This window comes from Heteronotia binoei, chromosome 4 (assembly GCF_032191835.1).
Source record: "Heteronotia binoei isolate CCM8104 ecotype False Entrance Well chromosome 4, APGP_CSIRO_Hbin_v1, whole genome shotgun sequence".
NCBI lineage: Eukaryota > Metazoa > Chordata > Lepidosauria > Squamata > Gekkonidae > Heteronotia > Heteronotia binoei.
This window is the reverse complement of record NC_083226.1, coordinates 145,048,124-145,063,217: the sequence shown is the minus strand read 5'-3', so window position 1 is coordinate 145,063,217 and position 15,094 is coordinate 145,048,124. Positions and strand designations below refer to the sequence as shown.

Below are 15,094 nucleotides of genomic sequence, written 5' to 3'. Positions count from 1 at the left end.
TTCTGGCCACACACTCTGGTCAGGAGGAGCAAGGGCACTGTGAGATTGAGAGGCACAAAACTCTAGCTGAATGTCTGCTTCAGTGTCCTTGCGTTGTTGGTCAACAATGTAGCATGTAAAGAGGCACCTTGCCAGTCCTTCAGCACAATTGGGGTATTTTATTGCTACAGAAAAATTTTCATTACAGATTGTTTCCTCCAATAGCTTTTTCGTTAGCCATTGAACAATTCAGGAGTGCTCAGAGCCAATGGCTACAGTGAATAAAAGCAAATAAGAGCAATTAAATAGAGCAACAACATGATCATTAAAGTAATGTACTTACTATTAAGTATCTTCCTTCTATTAACAACATTAATTCTCATAAGCCTGCAGTTAAATGATGCATAATATTTATAGAGAATGTTAAAAGCAACTGAAGTATTACAGCATGGAAGCAGTCATTTGAAGCAAAATTTAAATTAAAAGTAAGAGAATGTAAGCATTCTGGAATACTTATATGGATTGTTTGAATTTTTATACACTTACTACAAACAATTGGGTTCCTATAATTTAGTCCATCAAACTGGTGAACATCAAAAGCATTTACAGACAATTTATTGGGAACATACCACTCACTCCAATATATGACTAGCCATAACTACTGAACAAAAAAACAACTGCCAGACAAATGATGAGATTTGATTCTAGTGTTTATCCAACCTAATTGCTCCAAATTGTTAAGTTTTCTTCAAGGGAAGTGATTTCTGCTACTTTCCCACTCCCACTGCCAAGTCCCACTTTGGTCCCCTATGCTGTTCCAGAGGTTCCACTAACCCCGCCCCCCCCAAAAAAAAATTGCCACAAGGCAGCCAGAGGGACTGGTGCAAATCACCATTCCCAGCAATGGACACTTAAGTCCTTGGGTGCCAGTATGCATACAAGCCAATATAATAATTTTGGGAGCTATTTCACCCATGGGATGTGTCCTCCTCACAAAAATGATATTTGAGACTGATGACTTCAAGACATAGCATCAGTGAGTTATGTACCTATGACAGCCCACATAAGATGGGCAACAATTATAAACATTTGGATAATTATATATATGGTCCCCTAATGACAGTATAAATTATTATAAGCTGAGCCACTATTATAGTGTGGTGTTAAAAGTCTATCAGTAAACTCGTGGTCTATAAACTACTGGAAGAAATAGATGAAACTATTTTGTACTGAGTACTCAAATGTAGTACTGTCTCAAAAAAAGGTCTTCACCAATTTATTTATTTATTTATCTATTTATCTATCAGATCTATATCCCACCCTCCCCCGACAGGCTCAGGGCGGCTAACAACAGTTTAAAAACATTAGCAGTTTACAAACATATTAAAATTAGATCTATCAAAACATTTCCATATATATTAAAATCCGATATGGCAAGCTTCTGTTTTCCATTATATTAATTCAGTGAGATTGTTGATGCTGAAGGTAATAGCCACCTCCCCCTAGCCATTAAAGGCGAGTTTGAAAAGTTCAGTCTTATAGGCCCTGTGGAACTGAAGAAATTTAGATACTTTAAATGGACCTACCAGGAATTAGGGTTGCCAAGTCCAATTCAAGAAATATCTGGGGACTTTGGGGGTGGAGCCAGGAGACTTTGGGGGTGGAGCCAGGAGACATTGGGGCGGAGCCAGGAACAACAGTGTGACAAGCATAATTGAACTCCAAGAGAGTTCTGGCCATCACATTTAAAGGAACAGCACACCTTTTTAAATGTCTTCCTTCCATAGGAAATAATGAAGGATAAGGGCACCTTCTTTTGGGGCTCATAGAATTGGACCCCCGGGTCCAATCGTTTTGAAATTTGGGGGATACTTTGGGGAGAGGCACTAGATACTATATTGAAAATTTGGTGCCTCTACCTCAAAAAACAGCTCCCCCAGAGCCCCCGAAACCTCCAGATCAATTCCCCATTATACCCTATGAGAAGACGTTTCCCTCTCCACCCCCCTCCACCCCGCCCCCCCCCCCTTTCTGGGAAATCTGATGCAGGAGACAGAACTCACTCACCTCCGGAGGTGCAAAGGCACATGGTCCTTTGGGGGCGTGGCTGGGCTCCCCTCCCTTCACCGGCCAGCTGACTGGGGGCGGGAAGCAGCCTGAGAAAACGGAAGAGCTCTGGCTGCTGCGATCGGGGCTGGGTGGGAAGGGCTGCCATTCTCCCCCTCCCCCCCCCCGCTTTCCCTTTTATGGCCAGCGGGAGGAGGAGGCTCCAAATCGGGGGTCTCCAGGCCTAGCGGGGGATTTGGGACCCCTACCAGGAATTGAACTGGGGTCCTTCAATTTGCAACACATGTGCTCTATCATGGGACTATGATCCCCCCCCAAAGATGTAACTTCCCCCATTCCCCCCCACACATACTCCCCTCATGCAGAGGTTGCATCAGGATCTGAAACAGCAGCCACAGTAATAGGGAGCATGAAGGGGGTCTGTTTATTTATTGAGATATTTATGCCCCTGCTTTTCTCTCTCAGGGGGACCCACAGCGATGCACAACATTGTTCTTGTCTCCTCCATTTTATTCTTGTGGCAACAGCACAATGGGAGAGATTAAGCTAAGAGTGGCTGCCCTGCCAGTAAGCTTCCATGGCAGAATGAGGATTCAAATCTGCAGGCCTTTTCCCAGCACTTTGACTACTACACCATACTGGCTCTCGTGGTCAGGTGCTATCATACCTGCTGCATGCTGGAAAATGCACAGAGAATTTATTCAGCTTATAATTGGCTTGCTTTGCTCAATAATTTCATCCGCACTTATTTAATAGCACAATAGCACACATTCTGATCAATCCGTTTCGGAGTCATATTCATGGGAAATATATTTCAGTGTGTAACTCTCCATGAACTGAAATAAAATCTTTTGGGATCAGATCTCTCACCCAAGGCTTCCTGACTCCCACATTTCAAGCCGATAGGAGGATATTTTTCTACTCCGAGGTATAATAACTGTTTGGATTTAACCACTTCACCCCCTCATCCAGTGCAGATGAAATCCAGAGGATTTCTTGCCCTTATCACAAATACCTGCCCTGCCAAATTATGGTGTGAGAGAAGAAAAGGCCTCCATTTTACATAGCTAAAGCAAGGCGTAACTGACTCCAAGGGCTGGTCCTAGACTGTCTGGCACCCTTCTGCCAGGCCAACTTCTGGCGCCTCCCCCTCACACTGATAATGTCACTGAGTCACATGGGGGGCACCCAATTTGGTGCCCCCAGAAGGCCAGCACCCTAGGCAATCACCTAGTTTGCCTAGTGGCAGGGCCAGCCCTGACAGACTCAAAGCAACCCCAGCAAGAAGCTTTCAAGGCAAGCAAAAAGCAGTTTGCCGTTGCCTTCCTTTGCAATCTTCCTTGGTGGCCTTCCATCAGAGTACTGACCCTGCTTAGTTCCCAAGATCTGACTATACCACACTGCCTTCCCTCTTGCCTCTATTTTTGAAACCCTTAAGTTTCCCTTGTAGAGGGGGCATGCGGAGGTGTGGTGATGAGTTTTTAACTGTCCTTTTCATTGCAGAGACTCTGATGTAGCTGGAAGGTAGGGATGTGGGCCCATTTTAAACAGAAACACTGAAAGGGCTAAACTGTAGCCTTCAGCTTAACTCAGTTGCTGATATCCATAAAGGAGCCATTGGACTTGCTTAGAGAAAATTAAATCCTTCAAACAGCAAAACACAGTAAGATAAAGCATAAGAAGGTATGAGCTTGATCGCCTTTCACCAACCACCTCCATTTCTGTAAGAAAATTATATCTCTCCATCCTGCCTACTTTACCATGTGAAGCAGACTTGTGTGTAGTCAGGCACCCACCAAGCAAATGTTGTGCACATAAATGCCAATCAGGGACAACACTGTCCTGCAGGCAACTCTTCTGGTTGGATTGCATGGTGTGTCTGTCAGATACATCTCTTCTGACTCATTCTTTGCTCCCCCCCTTTCCCACTGCACACTGCTTTGCCCTGCCCCAGTTGAAGAGAAACAGGATCCATGAATGAGGCATTAGAACCTCAAGGATTTCCCCCAAAACACTTACAAATGTCAAAGGTAAATTCATTCAGATTCATTATTCTTCTCAGGTTACCAAACAGGGCACATTTGGGACAAGATTTCATGAGTTATATTCTGAATCTGTAGTGGAAGGCACTGTAAATGTGCATAAACCCATATAAGTATTTGCAGCTACCCAGAATGCAATTGAGAATGTTCAAGTGGCGGTGAGGAGTCACAGTTCACGCTCTCCCAGATGACCGACAACACAGAAGGACTGGAAGGGAGGAGTGATTTAAGTGGGGAGGGTATAAACACCCACCTGCTAGCTGAAACTGAAGAACCAGCGCCCTAAAGCAAACATGTGGGCTTGGCATGGCCAGGGGCTGGTTGGTGATAGCTGATGCCATTGATGGAGATAGCATTTCTCTAGGACTGTGGAGGGCATGGGAAAACCAGGAATGAGATGGAACTCAGCCAAGAGGGCAGGCCCAGATATTGAGTAGAACACTAAATGTGGCAGTCCAAAAGTGGCTGGGGTAGTCAGAATAAGAAAGAGGGAGATGCGAGGAACCTACAGGCACAGAGGGCAAAGTGAAATAACTCCCTGAGAACCACATCTGGCAAATGCTGTACTGGTAACCAGATGCTGAACAAAAAGTGTTTGCTGACCATTGGTTCACAAATTCTGTGGGAGCTGCCATGAATCAGCCAGCTCCCACCAACCTTCTGTGCACCCCCCCCCCCAACACACATAAATAGCATGGATCTCATCTACTGCAGCTCAAATTAATCAATAAAACTTGAAAATGCTGTGAGCAGGGTTTGTTTGGGCTTTCCCCTCCCCTTGAGTATTTGATTAAAACTCAGGTGATTTTCCTATAGTTTTGCAAAAATAATATGACCTTCTACCAAGCCCTTGGTCTATATTAAAGGAAACTGAAGCTGAGAAGGCATCAGGCCAGATTAAAAGTAAGTAGTTGCAATGGAATGAGGGCCACTGAGGAGGGAACACAGCACTCCCAGATAGTAGTTAAGCTGAAGATGTGTGTGGTCAAAAGCAACATTAAGAAAGCTTGTAGCAGATCAATGCTGAGTGGCCACTCCGAGGGAGAGGGGTGAAGTAAGGCTGGAAAGCAAGTGAGGCAGGTAGACACTTCAGTAAGTAATTCATTATCACTTCAATTCATTATCTACAGATCCCTCATAGAGGGGGTCTTCCCCACACCTCTTAAAGAGGCTGTGATCCACCCTCTCTTGAAGAAACCATCTTTAGACCTGACCAATTTGGTCAACTATTGGCCGGTGTCAAATCTGCCCTTTTTGGGTAAGATTATAGAGAGGGCGGTGGCGACACAGTTACAGGGTTTCCTGGAAGACGCTTCCATACTGAACCCATTCCAGTCTGGCTTCTGCCCAGGCCACGGGATGGAGACAGTGCTGGTTGCCCTCACGGATGACCTCCTGAGACATCTGGATTAAGGTGGTTCGGCAATACTGCTCCTATTAGACCTGTCGGCTGCATTCGATACAGTCGACTGCCAGCTGCTGTCTAGCCATCTTGCCAACGTGGAGATACAGGGGTCTGCCTTACAGTGGCTCTCCTCTTTCCTTCAAGGTTGGGGACAAAGGGTGGCAATTGGGGAAATGCTGTCCCAGAGACACCCACTTGTTTGTGGGGTGCCCCAGGGGGCAGTTCTTTCCCCAATGTTGATGAATATCTATATGCACCCACTTGCTCAGATGGTCAGAAAGTATGGGCTGGGTTGTCATCAGTATGCGGATGACATCCAGCTCTATCTATTGATGGGTGGCCGGTCCGGCCGCGCCCCGGAGAATTTGGATGTGGCGCTGCAAGCCGTGGTATCATGGCTCAGGTTGAGCCGGCTAAAGCTGAATCCAACGAAGATGGAGGTTCTCTATCTCAGTCGCAGCGGCCCAGGAAGGGTGATCCCTCTACCAGCCTTCAATGGGGTGCCATTGATGCCAGCATTAATAATAATAATAATAAGTTTTTATTTATATCCCGCCCTCCCCGCCGGGGCAGGCTCAGGGTGGCTTACAAGACATGATATGGTATCATGATATAACAATACAGGTAAAATCAATTCACAATATAAATACAAATACAAATATAAATTAATGTTAAAAAGCTAAAAAACAATACGGTGGTGCTACAGTCTCTATTTATCCAGGCAGCGTAATATTCAGTCTGGTCACGTCTTGAAGGCTTCTTGGAAGAGGGCAGTTTTGCAGGCCCTGTGGAACTGGTTGAGGTCCCGCAGGGCCCGTACCTCCTCCGGCAGCTGATTCCACCATTGGGGCACTTTTATAGAGAAGGCCAGCTCCCTAGTTGTTTTAAGTTTGGCCTCCTTAGGCCCAGGGATTTCCAAAAGATTTTGTGAACTGGAACGCAGTGCTCTCTGGGGAACATATGGAGAGAGGCGGTCCCTGAGGTAGGCAGGTCCTTGGCCATATAGGGCTTTATAGGTGATAACCAGCACCTTGTAACGAACTCGGTATACAATTGGCAGCCAGTGCAGTTCCCGCAGCCTAGGCCACACGTGTTCCCACCGAGGTAGTCCCACTAGCAGCCTGGCTGCTGCGTTCTGCACTAGCTGTAGTTTCCGCGTTCGGTACAGGGGCAGCCCCATGTAGAGGGCATTGAGGGTTAAGAGCTTGGGAGTGCTTCTGGAGTCCTCCTTAACTATGGAGGCCCAAGTAGCAGCCACTGCAAGAGCTGCTTTTTTTCACCTTCGGCAAACATGGCAGTTGGTCCCCTTGAGCACAGCGATTTAGCAATGGTGATCCATGCCTCGGTCACCTTAAGAATTGATTACTGTAACGATCTCTACATGGGGCTGCCCTTGACTCAAATTAGGAAGCTGCAGTTGGTGCAGAATGCTGCAGCCAGGCTACTAATGGGGCTTCCCCATCAGGAACACATTCAGCCTGTGCTGAGAGCACTGCACTGGCTGCCTGTTGTGTACTGAATCCGTTTCAAAGTCCTGGTATTAACCTTCAAAGCCCTATATGGCCTAGGACCTACCTATCTGCGGGACCACCTTGCCCCACATGTTCCCCAGAGAGCACTGCGATCGAGCTCTCAAAATCTTTTGGCTGTCCCTGGGCTAAAAGAGGCTAGGCTCACTTCCACCAGAGCAAGAGCCTTCTTGGTTGCGGCCCCAAATACTTTGGAACACCCTCCCAGAAGCCACCAAGGTCCTGTGGGATTTATCGCAGTTCTGCAGGACCTGCAAGACTGAACTGTTTTTGGATGGTATATAACATCTAATGGGAGAGGGCTGCCACCACATCTGGATCTATCATGCTAGTACTAATTGCCTAGGATCTGTGTGCATGAGAAAGAAAATATTCCATGATCCACCTGAAGCAGCACCATTGCCATTTATCTGCTTTATTGTTTTAGTATTGCTTTTGTTAACTGTCTATTTTATGCTGTTAGTTGCCTTGAGTCTGTATAGAATGAGCAGGATATAAATATAACATAAATAAATAAATAAATAAATAAATAAATAAATAAATAAATAAATAAATAAATAAATAAATAAATAAATAAATAAAGTGCTGCATTCATGGGTTCCCAGGGTCACCTGGTAGATGGCTAGATAACTGAGGGGACTGTCAGTAAGCTAAGGAAGAACTGGACAAGGTTCTTGCTGACTGGTATGCAGAGAGTCTACATTTCCCCCCTTCCAATTAGCTGCTTTGCTTGCACCACAGTTGATTTGATGTAACTGATTTGAAGTTCCTTCTTCTGGTCAACCACCTTGGTGGCACAGGGACCATGAAGACAGACCTTGTCTGTCGGGACTGCTGGCCTGAAACATATACATTTACACTATGTGACCATACAACATCCTACGCTGTGCTAGATTTTGTGTAGGCAATAAAAAGACAATTGGGTTATTTATGAGTATCTTCTCCCCTAAGTCTATGAACATTAAAAAGGCAATAGATGCAGGAAAGACTGTCTAGAAAGCTGTCTGGAGTTTTCAGAAGCAATTCAGCTTTCTACCAGAAAACCAGACACAGGCTGGCTGTACACTTGACATGGGATTAACTCCACTGAACTTGTTGGGATTTACTTCTGAATAAACATCCACAGCTTTGGGATGCACAGCTATCTAGTCTGCAAACAGAGTCAACAGGATTCTCTGTTGGCATCACAGATTATAGCACCTTCCTCCACACTGCTACCAGCAAAGGATTTGCATGAGCAAAGAGATGTATGCTGACCAGATCTGCACACCACTTTCACACCCTGAGAATTTTAGCAAGAGGTAAAAACTGAAGTTATCAGCATTTTCACTCTGCTTGCTTTAATGTCAAGAAAACTGTTTGGTACTTTGGCTGAAGTGGCAGAGTTTGCTTCTGGTAAACAAGCACAAATCAGTCAACATTTTACAGAGGGAGTAATGGGTTGTAAAAGATAGGTAAGCCAACCCAACATAACTGACTGGCAGGGGGAAAACGTGCATCCACTCAATGCGTTTTGGTGATTTCTATCTTCCAGCTATATATGCTGTTCTGTGTCTGAACTATGTATGCTGCTCTGTGCCTTCTTCTAACCTCTGGGGTCCCATTAGTCTGTTAGTTTCACTTCTCTGCTCTTTCTACCTAGCCTTGGGTAGAAGCCCTACACTAACCAGTGAGAGAATTGCAATCCTGGGGACAGGAGAACTTTAGAATAACAGTGCAACCTTGATAAAGTCACCCGAGCTACCTATATATTAATCCAGCTGTTTGACTCTTAGAGGTTAAATGTGCTATTTCTTTACATGACATACACATAACAAATGGAGGAAGGAGAGGCTGGACAGAGGAACATTGTTTGCAGGGTAGACTATAGTAACTGAGTGAGGACTAGGCTTGTAACACCTAAGTGTTCTTGCTTAAATAAACTGTGAATTTAAACATTAACAGGAGCTGAGTTATTTCACACATTCCACATTGTGAAAAATTCCCAAATCTTCCAAGACTGAAAACCAAACATTTCTTTTTATATATCCCAATAAAGAGTAAAGGCATTGCTTTAGCTCTTTAACAATAGTGCCAATCACTATGCATAAAGTTTGACATACTGCAATAGATATATTTTACAATATCTTCAAACAGCTGACTGAAATTGTCTGTATATAGGCAGAGGCCTGTTTATCGCCAGTTCTACCCAAGAATAATTTTGCGAACAGCTGTGCTATATTGTGTTGTGAAGCACATATGAAATCAAGAGCCAGTCAGGGTAGATGTGGACCACTCCCAACTCCCAGGGAATTGACAAAGCACGATGCATGATGCTTCTTTTCATAACTAGTGTAAAAAAGTTTGATCTACTAGTTCAAAATAAGAGTCAGGAACAGATTGACGGTCTGTAGCCAACCTGTCAGCTCTAACCAACAAAATACACTTCAGCTGTTGGTATGCCACTGTGGTTAGTTTCCTAATGACCTTTCAATTGCTGGGGATAACTTTGCAACTAAGAAATCTTAATTACAAACCATCCCTAAGAAGTGACTAATGTGTTATATATTTCAGAACTCAATTCAGATATGTGATATAATTTCAGTACATGTAGGATTTACATTTCACTTCTTGTAGTTAAACTCATTTGCTCTCAATTCCAATGCCTCTATGTTTCCATTTCTGTCTTTGAAAAGGTTTTTAGTACCAAAGTGAACTTTCTGCAAGCAAACACTGGAGGAAATTTTCATCACAGGGGACAACACTCCCAATTTACATTCAACACAAAGCACATCCAGTCCTGGCTCTGTGACAAGTGATGCATGGGACTTTCAGATTCTTTACTCTTCAGGCATGCACCCCCTCAGCCTGGAGGAAGTTGACAGGATACTCTTAGCTGCTCGCCCAACTACCTGTAAATTGGACCCATGCCCTTCCTGGCTTATTAAATCTTGCCAGGGTGACCTTAGATATCCTATACGGGATATCATAAATAGATCCCTGAGGGAAGGGCACTTTCCAACGCCACTTAAAGAGGCTGTGGTCCGTCCCCTCTTAAAGAAACCATCTTTAGATCCGGCCCAATTGGCAAACTATCGGCCGGTCTCAAATTTGCCCTTTTTGGGCAAACTCATCGAGAGGGCAGTGGCGATGCAGCTGCAGACTTTCCTGGAGGATGCTTCCATCCTTGACCCATTTCAGTCCGGCTTTCGCCCGGGACATGGGACGGAGACGGTGCTGGTCGCCCTAATGGATGACCTTCAACGGCATCTGGATCGGGGCGGCTCGGCGGTGCTGATGCTGTTGGACCTGTCGGCGGCGTTCGACACGGTCGACCACCGGCTACTGAAGGGCCGCCTCGCCGACGCAGGGATTCAGGGGTTGGCTTTACAGTGGCTTTCCTCTTTCCTTGAAGGTCGGGGACAAAGGGTCGCAGTTGGGGGGGAGCTGTCCCGGAGGTGCACACTTGACTGCGGTGTGCCTCAAGGGGCGGTTCTCTCCCCGATGTTATTTAACATCTATATGCGACCTCTTGCCCAGATTGCCCGAAGGTACGGGCTAGGGTGTCATCAGTATGCTGATGACACCCAGCTCTATCTATTGATGGATGGCCAGCCGACCTGCGTCCCGGAAAATCTAGACCGGGCACTATATGCCGTGGCTGAATGGCTCAGACTGAGCGGGCTGAAGCTTAATCCTGCGAAGACAGAGGTCCTTTGCTTGGGTCGCCGTGGTCCGGAAGGGGGAATCCCCCTACCAGCCTTTGACGGTGCGCCGCTGATAGCGGCGGACAGGGTCAGGAGCTTGGGGGTGCTGTTGGAGCCTTCCCTAAAGATGGAGGCTCAGATAGCAGCCGCTGCCAAGTCCGCGTTTTTTCATCTTAGGCGGGCAAGGCAGTTGGCCCCCTTTTTGGAGCGCGACGACCTAGCAACAGTGATCCACGCCACGGTCACCTCGAGGTTAGACTACTGTAATGCCCTCTACATGGGGCTGCCCCTGTCCCGAACTCGGAAATTGCAGCTGGTGCAGAATGCCGCGGCCCGGCTGTTATTAGGTCTCCCAAAGCGGGAACACATTCAGCCGGGTCTTCGGACCCTGCACTGGCTTCCAGTAATATACCGAGTCCGGTACAAGGTGCTGGTTATCACCTTTAAAGCCCTATATGGCTTGGGACCTGTCTACCTGAAGGACCGTCTTTCCCCGCACGTTCCCCAGAGAGTACTGAGGTCGGGAACACAAAATCTCCTTACTATCCCTGGGCCGAAGGAAGCCCGGTTGAAGTCCACCAGAGAAAGGGCTTTCTCTGTTATGGCCCCTACATGGTGGAATCAGCTGCCGGAAGAGGTGAGGGCCCTGCGGGACCTTGTTCAGTTCCGCAGGGCCTGTAAGACGACCCTCTTCCGGCTAGCCTTTACTTAGCTTGAGAATTTTACTGTAACTTGCTGGATTCCTTTTATATATAGCTGAAATATTTATGTGTATTAATAACTAGGGTTTTATCTGTTTTATCTGTTTTAAATATGGATCCCTTTATATGTGTAATTTTGATGGATCTACTATTGGAAGCCGCCCTGAGCCACTTGTGGGAAGGGCGGGATATAAATCTTAAATAAATAAATAAATAAATAAATAAATTTAAATGAATGGTACAGTCCTAAAAATGTGCGGCTTGGCTTTAAATGGTTTTCCAGTAAGAGTACATAAAATGCAATGAATGCTGGAAAAGTTTTTTCAGATCATAATGTTCCTTTGGTGTAATATACTAATCGTTTCTGGAGATCACAAAGAAGACTTTGATGTTGCAGTTTCCTGAGTTGGTGGTATACCAGAAACACCCACTGAAGTTAAGCTACTCATTTAAAAATGAATAAGGGACACGCTCTGAGAAATCATCTCAAATTATCTTACTAAATATATACTAAATATAAACTATTCCATGAATGGATAGAAAATATAACAAGAAAGTAAGTATATTTGGCAAGTAATATTTTAAAGTGCTAGTTTAAAATGTGAATGAGAACTTAAATGCTCAGTGTCTGACTCATTTAAGAAAGATGGTTCAAAGAAAAGTTGTGCTTTGTTTTTCACATATCTTGAACACAGTAAGAAAAGTCACTTTTGACTAATTTATTGCCTAAATATCAGCGGAAAGTATCTTGCAATCCCACATTCAATCCCTGTTAACAGAGAGGAAGGAGATATAAACTCTGCTTCATAGGTAGTTTTTATTCAATAAAGTATGCAACCCTATAAGGAAAAGACATTGATTACTGAAGCACCAGCGTGAGAAGTAAAACAAAACAACAATAGCATATGGTTTTTTAAAAATTATTTTTCATGAGACAATTCACACCTGCTGAGAACACTGCCCATGCAGAGTTCATATGTTTTATTATTTAAAACAACACGTCTAAGTTTTATAGAGCATCTTTCTTTGTCCTGAGAAGATGCCCAACTCCATATAAAGTATTCCAATTCAAGGGCTTCATTCTGCCTGATCCTATACATTTACTTGGAGGCCAGGATCACTTAATCCAAAGCAAATGTTTTTTTCTAAGTCTCACGTTGCAGCTCTCTTTTCATAGCTACTGTTCTTAAGACTCACAGTGTACCACCAGATAAACACATGACTACACTAAGACTGTTGGTGGAGTGGAGAAATGAAAGAAGTGTAAGATTATGATGGTTGTAACTAATGCCCATATACAAAGTGTGGCCTGGATTATATCTTTTTCATCTTCAAAATGGTTTACAAGGCCATGGTTAAAAAAACAAAACCACCAAGCCACAATCAGTACACAGTAGCTTGCTTCTGTGCTATGCTTCATTCCTTACCAGAGGGGCACAATGACACAATCATGGACAAGGTCATGCGCTGCAGACACAGCACACAGTTTTTAACTTTGAAGTCTGGCATTTGTTCCCAGTGTACAGAGCGCTCTACCAACCATGTCAAGGCAGAGTATAAATAAATCCCTGCAGCTAGTAAATGAAAAATAATCGACCCCCCCCCCCCACACACACACACACATTCCACTACTTCCTAATGCACACCCTTGAAAATGGCCTGGCCCAGCTTACTGCAAACAAAATCAGAATCATCAGCAGAGCTATTACGGCCTTTCACTAGCAACTCCCTGGTGATTGAAAAAGGAAGTTCTCCCTCCAGAGTGATGTCACCCTGTGATCCAGCAGTCGCTCTGTAGCAGGCAGACTGCAACAAAACCGATCACTCCTTTAATAGGGAACAACAGAGCCATCAGCAATGCTTCCCTCCTCCCAGCTTAAATGCCTGTTTTTCCCTTTAATCAGCTAATTGCATCTGTTTTCTAGCCAGCTAATGCCACCAAGTTAACCAGCATTAATTTGCTACCGCATCTGGACAGTGCACACTTTTGCCCTTTGAGCTTTTAAATCCCCATCATTCACTGTAATTTATGTTAAAAGCAGATTAACACTGCTAATATTATGGCAAGGGTGGAGGGGGGAGATGAGAGAGGAGAGAAGATGGAGAATGAGTGAAGGACCCCTTGCTGCTAGACTGTCAGTGATATGCTAACCCATTAGAAAAACTCACAGCTGAGGCTTACTACAGAATTTCACTCTCAAACTCTCTCCATCAGCCACGTGCTTGGGTTCAGTCTTGTAACCAAAAAAATACACTCTCTCCACTTGTGCAGCAAACAGAGAACAATCTGTTCCATTAACCTAGGCCTATGACCCCGCCCCCACGCGCACACACATGAAAAAAGGCTCAAGGACCAGGTGACAATTAGAGGTAATGCCCTGATCTATATGACCCCTGCCCTTGTTTCAATGTAGCCCCCAGGCCTGCTCTCTACCTCCCAGAGCCTCCTGGTGCTGATGACCAACCCCTGGTAGTCCCAGTCCTCTCCTTTCCTTGTCCCCAGCCCCCAAACACTTTCTCCTCCTCTGCAGCCACCCCCACGCCTTCCATTGGCGCCCTCCCAGCGCCCCCCCTCCTGCCTGCCACTCCAAAGGGCCCTCCCCCCTCACCTGCGGGAGGGGAGCAGATGGGATGAGGGGGCTGAAATGACCCTGGGCGCCCCGAGCCCCTCCCTCGTACCGTCGGTAGCCTTGGAAGGAAGAGGGCCAGGACATCCTGGATTTCTTCAAGCCGGGCCGGTGGCCGGTCTCCAGGGCGAAGGACGCGCGGTCCATGTTGCGGGAGCAGAGGTAGCGCTCGGTGTCCGAGTAGCCGCGGTGCCTCACCCGGCCGCCCCCGGCGACGCGCCCCCGGGCGGCTGGCGAGAGAGGAGGAGGGGGAGGCGGCGGCGGCGGCTGGGGGGGCGGCGGGAGAGGCGGCTGGGGGGGCGGCGGGCACTGGAGCGCTTGCGGCTGGTGCACGAGGAAGTGGTGCTGCTGGCGGAGCTGGTAGCGGCAGTGGTGCTCGTGGCGCCAGAGGTGTTTCGGCGCCGCGAGGCTCCCCGCGCTGCCCGCCGTGCCCTCGGCCACGCCGGGCAGGCTCTCCTCAGCCTCCATGCCGGGGCAGGGCGGGGGCGAAGGCGAGAGGAGCCGCGGGGCGAGCCGGCAGACACAGCGACTCTGGCCGCTGCCTGCCTGCCTGCCTGCTTCGCTGCTCTGTGCTGCCGCGAGGCAAGAGCAACCAGCGCGCTGCTGAAAAGTTGGACAGCTCCCTGGCGCCTGCTCCCTCGCCGCTCGCCGCTCGTCCCCGGCCGCTAGGAGAAGACGTCGCCCGGCCCCCTGGAGGCTGGCCAGCCAAGCCCCCCGCCCGGCAGCCCAGGCGGCGGAAGCCAAGCAGCAGCTGGAAAGCACCCGGCGGCGGGAAGGGAGCCGCCAGTCCTCCTCCGGCTGAGCAGCGCCCGCGACCTCAGAGCAGTTGGCCGGCAGCGCCTCCAGGCTCCTCTCCTCTGCCGCCGCCTCCCCGCCGATCCGCGGCGACTGGCTTGCTGGCTCCGCTCGCCTTCATGAGAGTGGCGCGCGGCTGCTGGCTTGCCTGGGCTTTGACGAGGCGCATCCTCTCCACCTCCCTCCTCCTCTCCACCTCCACCCCCACCCCAAGGAGCGGCGGCGGGAAGTGCCTGCAGGTTGCAAAGTTGCACGAAGTCGAC

At 47.2% G+C, this 15,094-nt stretch overlaps 1 protein-coding gene across 1 annotated transcript in view; it reads right to left on the bottom strand.

Moving 5' to 3' along the window:
• The window catches only part of PDE4D (phosphodiesterase 4D), a 596,108-nt gene extending 581,592 nt beyond the window's left edge, over positions 1 to 14,516 (bottom strand). The window contains exon 1 of the mRNA XM_060235952.1: positions 14,089 to 14,516. Within this exon, the coding sequence (XP_060091935.1) occupies positions 14,089 to 14,504 (416 nt within the window). The 5' untranslated portion in view covers positions 14,505 to 14,516. The remainder of the gene's footprint in view (positions 1 to 14,088) is intronic.
• Positions 14,517 to 15,094: the final 578 nt, after the last annotated feature.